This window comes from Lycium barbarum, chromosome 7 (assembly GCF_019175385.1).
Source record: "Lycium barbarum isolate Lr01 chromosome 7, ASM1917538v2, whole genome shotgun sequence".
Taxonomy (NCBI): Eukaryota; Viridiplantae; Streptophyta; class Magnoliopsida; order Solanales; family Solanaceae; genus Lycium; species Lycium barbarum.
Genome location: NC_083343.1, coordinates 117254904 through 117266417, shown reverse-complemented (window position 1 = coordinate 117266417; position 11514 = coordinate 117254904). Strand labels below are relative to the sequence as shown.

The window sequence follows — 11514 nt, the reverse complement described above, 5'->3', positions numbered from 1 at the left end:
AGACATTATCTTACTAAGTCTAGTAATTAAGGGAAGTGTAATACGTACCATCCCTTAAAAAAAAGCACGAATATTAATGTTGGTTGACCAAAATAACTTTCAAATATTGAACGACTTTTATACCCTTAATAAGCTCAATCTAATCCTATTTCTTTTCTATAATACCAATGTACAAAAATGCAAAATACTTCATTAATTGTACAGTTCAAATCAAATGTAATAGTGTATTCTTATCTATAAAAATACAAATTCGTAACATAACAACCCAATCATATTCATAATTAAATTCTTGGACTTACTTCATTTTTTAACAGAAAAAAAGATCCAGATTTTTAATGATTCCAATCCTATTCAGAATGAAACTCTCCTATAGGACAAATAATTTATATTTCTTAGTTCTTTTTTCTCGTGCAATGCTAAAAAATATTTTTTTATTTTTCGTCTCTATCTAGAGTACACAAGTTATGTATAAAAAGAGCTACACATGTACGTACACTAAATATATTTATCCATTACGCATTTCTAATATTCAATGGCTCGATTATACTTGGACCCTTGAAGGTGCATCTAAAGGTAAGAGGCGTGATAGTTTGATAGATTATCAAATGTGTATTGTCTCTATTTTAGTTTGTAAAGATTAAGTATTTCTTACTACATATTGTAAACTTGAAAAGTTAGTGTTGTTATAAAATTGGGAATGTTAAATTTTCTACTAACATCTTTTACCTCACTATTATTGTTTAATGTCTAATAACATTTTTGTAATATAATTTAATTACAAGTAAAATTGCCTAACATTTTTTCTTGTATGGTAAATTGATAGGAAATAATGTGCAGCGCACATTCGTAGTGACTAGTATATATAAAAAATAAGAACTAAAAGAATCATGATTGAGTTTATATCATACTCTATGATGACATTATAAATGATGGTACTAACGTAATGAAATGAAAGTAAAAAAATTGAGTTTGTGAACTCAAAAACTTTCTTTTACATATGATGTTACTAACCATGAGAAATGGCTCAATTATCCAGCTTGATGTAAATTAACTTGTGATTAGTTCTCTGTCTTTATCCTTCAGTCTGTCAAATATTTTACGTAACAACTTAGATGGGACAATGATCTACATTTATTTACGTTATTAGTTATATTCACTCCATTTATTTTGCCTGCTTACAATATTTCACACATAATTTTGAGCCAACAGTGTTATTTGTTGTTTGCAACTCCTTATTTACAAATTATTTTGGAATCTTATGCCAAAATTTCCGTATTTCATCTTTTGTATGTCTGTGAAATGCAATTAGTTTTTGTAAATGTCAACAAACTGAAAGATTAATCAGGGATGTGGAATTGTCAAATATAAGATCGATTGTACAAGCACAGTTAGACAGTGCAAAACTATCCAAGGAATATATAAAACAATTAAGTATAATTTTCTCTATCCTAAGATTGGTTTACTCATAGTATCCTAAATAATATCTTAAACCTAAGTTTTGTAATTCTCTTGTTTTTATGGATGAGTATGCTAAAAAGAGTTGTCGTGATATAATTCATTTCTCTATATAAAATAAAAAAGGAAAACTTGCATGAGAAATTATTTGAGTTCGTTATTCTCGCTTCTTTATGTTTTTTTTAAAAAAGGTATGTAGTCCTATTTCTTTTTCACATGTATGGCTCGTTTAAACAAAAAATTACATCATTTTATGTATAAAAAAAAATCGTTCTTGCGGAATTTAAATTAGAGTAAATAAAAAAATTGTGTGTCCTACGCAAGTTATTTTATATGTCATATTTAGGACTTTTTATACTCTTCATTCAATTTTCAACAGAATAACCCTAGAAACGCATTGCAAAGAGTTTTCTAGCCATAAATTAAACAATCATTTTGATCTTAAACAAACAGTTATACATAAGTTTGAGGATGATTTGGAGCTTAAAGCGTAGGAGTTTCTTAATTGTTCTAATTAGTTACAGTTTTCAAATCTTGAATAGTTTTTTTTTTTTTAATTTAAATTACCTTAGGCCTCTAGGAGTTTCCTTAATTGTTTTGGTAGTATCCTAATTATTTTCGGTTTTTCAACACAATAAAAACGGCTTACTTTTGTAACAAGAAAAGGAAACAACAATGTATATTAATTAGGCGAAATCTAATTCTAAAATTAAAATATTTTAAAGTATTCTTGCAACCTTTTATTTCCTAATTGTTTTTGGAATCGGACATACTCTCTCTATATATATAGTAGTGCTTTTACGTTGCTTTCTATCTACTAAAAAAATTACTATTCTTGCTTTCTTGTTCAATTTCTTCAGTTGATCATGATGACTAATAGTGGAGGAAGCAATTGTTCATCATATTCATTGGGGTTCAGGTATCGTCCACACGACGATGAACTCATAAACTATCTAATCAAGTTTGTATGTGACAAGTCTATTGAATGTGATGATATTCAGCATATAGACTTATATGGTAACAAGAAGCCATCTGATATATTTGGAGATTTATGTGATGCGAGTTACTTCTTCACTCAATTAAAGAAAAAATCGTCCAATGGTAAAAATTTTAACAGGAGAGTTGTTGGAGGTGGAACATGGAAGGGACTTGACAGAGGTAAATCTATTTTGAATAAAAAAGGTTCAGTGATCATAGGGTTCAAGAAAAGCTATCGTTTTTACGATAAAGATAGTAATTCGGATCAAAGAATCGTGTGGATTATGAAAGAATACTTTCTTAGTGGTACTATCCTAAAGGGGTTAAAAAAACGTCGTCAAATTCAACACGAGGACTACGTTTTGTGTCGCATTACGAGGAAGGTGGCGGTCCATGGTGATCATGATCAGAATAATGGATCAATTTGTGCTAGTATTAACTCTGATCACAACGAGGCTGAAAATATTGGATTAATGTCGTGTGTCCGTCAAAACCAGGTTAATATTTTGCAAAATCCTCAAGAGATAATGAACCCCGTTTTTGAGCAGCCTATGGACCAAGTAATTGTCGATGATCAGAATAAAGGATTTTGTGCTAATTATGCCGGATATGAGAATATTGGATCGTCGTGTCTCCAATATGAAAATCAGGTTAAGGTTTGTTCGAATACTCATGAGATCAATCCTATGGAGATAACGAACCCCGTTTTTGAGGAGCCTATATTAGAGTATCAAAATCAAGATATCGACTACGTCGTCCCACAAGAACAGATGGAGACAGGTTGTTATTACTGGTTACCTAGTAACATTCCTAATTATCCATCATCTGATCAAGATCAGTATAACTATCAGTTGCCGGATGAACAAGAACAATTTGAACGTGCCAAGGCTAGTGTTCCATCGGTTGAAGAGTCATTATCGGAGTTGAACAATCTTTTGTATGGAAACAATGATGAGTACAACAGCCTACTACACAATTTGGTCCCAACACAACCAATTGTTGAATTTTCTGAACAAAGGGTACTTCAAGGAATCAACATGATGATGAGTACTACTAATGAAGATAATTTTAATACTTCATCAATTATATGTTCTGAGATGCAAGTGAACTCAGCTCTGTTTTTTAGTAATGAAGAATGCTGGCCTATGGAGGAGATATGGGATTCTAAGGAGATATGGGATTCTATGGATCAAATGAACACAACGGACTTGCATCCCATATCTGAGCAGCTAGCAAATTATTAATTTTGAGCCATTTTGAATCTTAATAATATGTCCTAATATTTCATTCTTGAACTAGATTCAAATTGACTGTTTCCTATAAGGTTCTAGCTAGAATTCTAGTTAAGCTAGTAGGGAAACCTTTTTCACATGTATGGCTCATTTATATGGATGGAGTTCTCTCATGATCTTATAATGTACTCACATTGTAGAGATTTTTTTCGCTATCTCAGAATTTTAATTAATAAGTATATTAGGTTGATTAGTTACTTTTTTATATCAAGTATAAGTTAAGGTTTATTAATTATAGAGATTTGCTTGTAATTGCCTAATCAATGACCTTATTGTGTAAATATTGTTTAGACCGTTAAAGCGCAAAACTTAAAGTACTCTTTGTTTTCCTTTTTTTAATTTAATTTTCTCATTTTAGATTTTCATTGCTTTCATACCAATAAAAGAATTTGAAATTTAAGTTATATATACAATTGCTGGTGTATGAAATTTTTACATCATCGAGTTACATGTAGCTGTTAAAACAGGTTACCAATCGTATTCTAAAGATTACAAATCTCATATATATATATATATTTTAAAACTTTCCTATAGCTAATTTAGTAATCTGATAGTGTAAAAAATTCTCTTTACATTGATGGGTATATATAACTATAACACATTTATATTGCTTGACTACCAATTAAATTTAGTACAAGAAACAAGTATTAATGTTACAAACTGATTGGGAAGACACATGTTAAATTTTCCACCCTCAAAGCTCAACATCCCATTTTTTTCCCATGCAAATGCAACCACCAATTCCCATGCAAACTTAGCCATCACCTTTTGTCCATCATTAAACTTACCACCTTAGGCCTCCATCTTCACCGCTCTCCATATTTCCATGGAGGAGCGGTCCCAAACTCAAAAACATGGTGACGATGAATTTCCCCAAAACCAAACAACGAATAACGACGATATTAACCACCATGACCCTTTACCTCTATCAGTTTGTAATACTCAATTACCGCCTTTTGCCTCAGGAACTTACGTTGTTCAAGTCCCAAAAGATCAAATCTATCGTGTTCCACCACCCGAAAATGCCCTCATTGTCGAGAACCACCGGAATCAAAACCAACAAGGGCGAAGTTCTCATTCTTGTTGTTGCTCTCGTCGTTGTATATGTGTAGTTGTAGCGTTAGTTGTTGTTGGAATTATCATTGGTTTGGTAATAGGTCTTAACAAATTATTTACCAAGCATGATGATCCACAATTTAGCGTGAAACAAATCTTAGTCAAGAAATTACTAAAAAATCAACGTGATAAACATCCTCAATATGAGTACGACGTTACAATTGAAGCCAAGAATCCGAATCAGAGGTCAAGAATTACGTACAATTATAAAGGGGACGGTGATATTTCTTTGTATTTCAAGCAGAAAAAAATTGGTCATGGGAATTTTCCTGATTTAGATCAAGAACCTGAGAGTTCGAATGATTTTGAGGTTATTCTTGGTAACAAGAATGTTGATAAATTGCCTGAGGATGTTGAAAGGAGCATGAATAGCACGAATTCGAAACAACGTTTGTCTTTGTCTGTCTCCATTGATGTGCTTATCAAATTTAAAGTATGGGGGATAAGTTCAAAGATTAAAAATATTGGGGCGTCTTGCAGTTTTAGTGTGAATACAATGACGAAAAATAGTCATGTAAACAATCAGAAATGTCTTAGTAAGTCGTAGATAGATAGCTAGCATTATGGTAAATTCTTGAGTTAATTAGCTTGTTGCAGGAGGAATTCTTGTTTTCTCAATTCAACGGAATATCCTCCTCTTCTTCTTTTTTTCCCTTTTGTATCAGCTTGTAACTTGATTGTAAGTTTTGGTTTTCTTTTCCTAGCTTTGTATAGCCTAGTAAATTCAGAAAATGAACAAGTTTACTGTTATAGGAGTACTAATATTTTCTTGTAAAGGATTCTCGGTGCAGTCGTTGATCTGAATCTTGTATATGGGTTAATTGAATTCGTAGCAAGTTTTCACCTTATCATTTAAGCTATATTTAGTGTATGCAATTTCCAATTTTCATAGCATTTATCTGAACATTCAGGCTCGTGCATCTATTGATGGAATTAATCCTATCTTTTGTGCTTTTGTGTAATGTAAATAATATAGATACGTTACAAGAGTATGAACATATTCATTTCTTCCAGATGAATTATGTAACATATGTAGTAATTGTCAATGTTCATTAATCTCCATTAAGTCTCCTCTTTGTAGCAGCTCTTGCCATCTCATTACAACACAAGGAATATATTGTTACAAAATACGTTGTAGCTAAATATGAAATTTTTTGTGGCTAAATACTTTAGCTACAAAAAAAAAAAAATTGTAGCATTCGTAGCAAAATGTAGCGTGGCTAAAAGTTAGCTACAAACTTTATATGGGCCGTGGCTAAGGACTTATGATTATTGCTACAAAAAATTTGTGTTGTAGCTGCAATGGTAGAAAGTTTTTGCCTCGAAAAATGTACTTATAGCAAGTGATATTAGTCTTTTGCCACGAAGAAAAGAATTTGTAGCTATCTTCATATTGTAGCCACAAGTTGTTATATTGTAGCAAAAGCTTAAACATGTTTGCCACGCAAACTCAAATTTTATGGCTATTTCTATAGCTTAGTCACGTGGCAATAGTACTCGCATTTAGTTACGAATTAAAAAATTCATAGCTGTGAATTAAGTAGTTGCCACAAATAATTTCACATTGTAGCTAAGAATATGTGCATTTAGCCATAAAATAAATAGCATTATACTTAAAAGAGTCTTCATTTGCTACAAAAGGTGGAAATTTATAGCCATGATGTTCTTAATACGTGGCAATTATTGGAGTATATGTCTAGATACGAATTCAAAAACTCATAGCTATAATTCCATGTTTTTTTGTCACGAGAGTTAAACTTGTAGCAAAAGAGTTTTTTAATTTGCTATGGAAATAAAAATGTGTATTCATGTTCTAATTTGCGTGGCAGTTATATGTGTGTTTAGCTACAAATTCAAAAATTGCATAGCTACTAATTGAAAATTTTGCCACAAAAATTGTTAGCCATATAATGTAGCTGAGAAATCATTTTTGACATGAAATATAGACTATCATATAAGAATATTATCTTCAATTGTGGAATAAATGCAATATATTAGAAAAAAGACTTAATAAACGTCCAACAACTTCAAAATAGTGAAACCTCACTTTATTCAAACATATCATTATACTTCTACCAGAGAAAAAATAATGATTCATTTCCCTATCGATTTTGATGCTTCAGTCACTCCTCCACAAACTGCAATAACAACGAAAAACAAATAAGAAAATGATACAATAAAGTGTTCGTTTTAAAACCTAATTTTATTTGTTAATATGAATATTTTTTTAAGGAAATAACATATTTACTGGATTAGTAATATAAAAAGATATAACAACTACTTACAATTAGAGTTGCATCATTTGATTGTCTAACTTGAATGCAAGCATCATTTGAAATTTTTTCTTCCCATCGTTTGCTCAACTCTGCTATCTTGTTATCTGTTTCTTTCTTGATTTCTTCAATTCTCTCTTTAACCTCCCTTTTAACTTCTTCCACACGCTCATTTGCTTCTTTTCTGGTCGATTCTAACTTCTTTATGAATTGTACCTTCGTTGGTCTACCTTCAAAATATTCACTAATATTTTTTTCAGGACCATATGCATGAAGATATCCATTTTTTTCTGCCCCAAGTACTTTTTCAAATCATCCTCATTTAAAGAAATTTCTCCTTTTTCTTGCTGCTTTTTTAATTGGTCAAGTTGATCCTACAATAAAAAACAATCAATCAAACATATATGCAAATATATATTTGAAGGAGGTAAAGAGGAAAGCTAACAGCTAACACATTGAAATTACAATGGCATCTTGTTGAAAAGCATCAATTTGTTTTCCTTTTTTTCTCTTGCGAGATTCAATGTAAACTTCAACACGAGAAGTTTTTCCATCTTTTTTCTCCGCATGTAAAATACATTATCATTAGTTGAAATTAGATAATGAAATATTATATATTTCTAACTTTGTTCAAAATATTATTGTGTATCATTTCGTGTCTAAGTCTTGCATAACTTTTGGTTCCAATATATGGAGGCAAGGAACGTTTCGATCTATTTGTCTTGTTTTGCATACTTTTCTTCTGAACAAAAGTTTTAAAAAAAAAACATTAGCCTCTACAAAAACAAATTAAAAAAAAATAATTTAACTTCAATAAATTACAAAAAAAAATCACAAAAAAAAAAGTTATACACTACAAACCAATGCAGCAGAAAAAAAAAAAAAAAAAAAAAAAAAAAAAAAAAAAAAGAAGAAGAAGGATAATGCTATGACGAACAACCAAAACTTATAACAAAAATGGAGCCTCACCTAAATCAATAGCAAAAGGTAGGTTTGCTATATTCAATATTTTTATTGATTCTAACACATTGATTAGAAAACTCTTTAAACAAATTGTGAATGATATAAGAAATAAAGAAATAATAAAGAAAAGAATATAAAATGTACCTCATAACTATGTCTTGAAAATATCAGTTGAAACTAGAGATTTTAGAGATGAAAAGTGACGGCTTTTTTCTGTTTTAAGTGATTAGTCTTTTAGGGTTTTAGACTCTTTAATTGGAAAAGAAGCTATGATTTAAGGATAAAATATTTAGAGGGAAATAATTTGGAGGGAATTTTTTTATTTTTTTTCAAATTTCAGCACAACTCTTTCTTTTTAATTTAGTAAATTAGAGGAAACTTATTTTGAATTCATCACGTTTCCCTCCTAGTAGTCTGAACAATATAAAAAACGTTAGCTAAGAATTTTCATTATGAGAATACTGATGTGCCGTGAAATTACGGAATATTCGATGCTAATTCCTTAATCTTTTGTGACTCTTCAAGCACTTTTGTTGTTACTTTTTGTGTATTTATGTTGTTTTGTAGGATAAGATGCCCGGAGAGCATAACGGAGCAAAACGGAGCAAAAATAGAACAAGAAGCGCTTTCTGGCAGCACATGCTAGTAGCACTTGCTGCAGCATGTTGAACATGCGAGCAGCATGTTGTGCAGCATGTGCTGACAGAGAAATTGGCACAACATGCTACGGTTTTGGCACAACATGCGACTAGCATGTTGCACCTGCGACACAATATGCGAGTAGCATGTTGTGCACGCAGGGTATTTTTGTCCAAATTTTGTTCCCGTTTTGGCACTTCTATAAATAGAATGCTAGGGTTTGTAAAACTCATCTTTGGCCATTTCATACAAGTTTTGGAGACTAGGTTCCTACACCACACTTTGGGGTTGAAGATTTGAAGATTTGGTTGAGCATTTCCTAAACCTTTAATTCATTTCTTCAATTCCTCGCTTTGTATTGTATATCTAAGTGTGTAGTATTTATTTTCTTCACTTGAATCTTGTTTATGGAAATATTCTATGATTAAAGTGTTGGATGAAACTCTTGTTTTGCTTATGTATTGAATGATTTTTATTGCTATTGAAGTGGGTCTTTGTTGATTTAATTAATCTTGTTCTTTAATGTTTCTTAAGGGATTAGCTAACCCTAAGACTTGCCCATTTACTTTGATTGAGCTCGGAAGAGGAAATCTAGGTTGGGAAAGATTAATTAACAAGAATTTGGGTCATTAAACCCATCTAATAACTTGAGCTAGGAATAGGAAAGTTACTTGAGATTCAATTGGTTGTGCTTGATATCACACTCTAAGGCTTGGAAAAGCTTAGAGTGAAATTCATTGATTTGGTTGGAAGACTTTCAATGAGATTGTAGAAACCATTATCTATTAACATAAACCCGCTCTTAGTTGTAAAATCGTAAAATACGTTGGATCGTTACTTGAGTGCAATCTCCTATTATCCATGCTTGTGGTCATTGATCATTTTACTTGTTTTCTAGGTTAGTTTACATTTCCGCATTAGTTATAATTTTCTAAAAAAGCAAAATATTATCTATCATTTGGCTTTAGCTTAGTTGGTGAAAGTTCCTTACTTTCTTAATCGCCTAGTATATTGTTCTCTGTGGGATCGACCCCGACTCATAGTTGGGTAAATTATATTGCATACGACCGTGTACACTTTCTCTTTGAGGAGTGAATTTGGACGTTATCAAATACATTGCAATTTGATATAAAGTAATTAGATTCATCCAGTTTAGTTGATAACTTATTAATTATTGGACATTGTTTGAAGTTAATACTTATTTGATACAAATTGTATAGATTCACTTCTATATTAGCTATATTAAATTATTAATCTTAAGACAACTAATTATAATTAAATTATAATAATCATTAAGTAATTGAATTAGTAGTAGTGCATCATAAAGTTATTGTCCCGATAGATCAAGTCCAAGTCAAATAACAATTCTCAAAGCACTAGACCTCGCTGAAGCTGAAGCTGGAGTTGGAGTTATTTAAGCTGAAGCTTAAATAATATTTAAGCTTATAGTTACAAGTAAAATCTCGTATAATTAAGTCAAATCGAACTACATGTGAACATCTAATTTTTAAATTAGATCGATAAAGGTATTGTTTCAATAGTAGAGGTCCCAGTCAAATGACAATTCTTGAAAGCATTTGTACGTTGAGGATGAAACTTGAGCGAGCCTTAATGAAGTTTTGTTTAAATCAAACGTAAATTGTCATTAAATTTAATTAGATATGATTTAACTATTTAAATTATATTTAAAACTTACAATTAAGACCATGTTAAATTGAATTAAATAGAACGATCAACACCTAATTAAACTAGAACGATAAAAGTATTGTCTCGATCGAACATGTCTGGCTCAAATAATAATTCTCGAAACACTTGATCAAGATGAACCTGAGTGAGACTTGGTGACAATTTGTACTTTAAATTCGACATAATTACTTAATCAAAGGTAGTTAGATATAATCACAACTTATTAAATTCGATTTGAAACTTACAAGTATGCCTGTAAAATTTGAATCGCATCGAACGATAAACATCTCTAATTACACTAAAATGTATTGTATCGATAGAATAAGTTCAAGTCAAATAACAATTCTTGAAGTGCCTGTATGAAGCTTGAGTTGGGCTTAATGTTACCTATTTATTTTAATTATATGTAAAACTTACAATTACAAGTAAGATCAGGTAAAGTTAAACTGAATGGAACTATATGAACATCTAATAACATTAGATCGATAATCTAACTGTTTATTTAAATTATATTTAAAGATTACATGTAAAATTGAATTAAATAGAACGATCAACAACTAATTACACTAAATCGATAAAGGTACATTGTCCAGGTCGAACGAGTCAGAGTAAAATAAGAATTCTCGAAGCACTTGACGAAGATGAACTTGAGCAAGAGTTAGGGTGTGTTTGGTATGACGTAAAATGTTTTTTTATTTTCTCTTATTTGGTTGTACTTAAGTATTTGGAAAATGTTTTCCTCAAAATAGGAGAAAACGTTTCCATAAAAATTTGAGAAAATTTTTTTCGGATTAATAAAAATACACAAACGCATTCCCCAAACCTCCCCCCCCCCCTACCCCAACACCCATAAACCCCAACCACCATCCTCAATTTTCTATTTTATTTATTTTTAGAAAAAAGAAATTACTTGTTATTTTATTTTATACAAAAGAAATTCTTTCTTACCCACAACCATTCCCTCCCCCCCCCCCCCAAGTTTTTTTTTCCACCCCTCGGGCGTGACCCCACCCCCCCCCCCCCCCTTTCCCTCCCACAAAATTTTTATTTTATTTATTTTATAAAAAAGAGCTATTGCTACAACAAATTTCAATTCGTGTTAAAAAAAATAC

General features: G+C 31.0%; 2 protein-coding genes across 2 annotated transcripts; both read left to right on the top strand.

The window, feature by feature from the left end:
• Positions 1-2324: 2324 nt before the first annotated feature.
• Positions 2325-3677, top strand: LOC132601813 (NAC domain-containing protein 1-like). Its single transcript, XM_060314875.1, has one exon. The coding sequence runs from the start codon at positions 2325-2327 to the stop codon at positions 3675-3677; it is 1353 nt and encodes a 450-aa protein (XP_060170858.1).
• An 851-nt stretch (positions 3678-4528) lies between these two features.
• On the top strand, positions 4529-5678 carry LOC132602481 (NDR1/HIN1-like protein 13). Its single transcript, XM_060315322.1, has one exon. The coding sequence runs from the start codon at positions 4552-4554 to the stop codon at positions 5386-5388; it is 837 nt and encodes a 278-aa protein (XP_060171305.1). The 5' UTR covers positions 4529-4551; the 3' UTR covers positions 5389-5678.
• The last annotated feature ends 5836 nt before the right edge of the window (positions 5679-11514 follow it).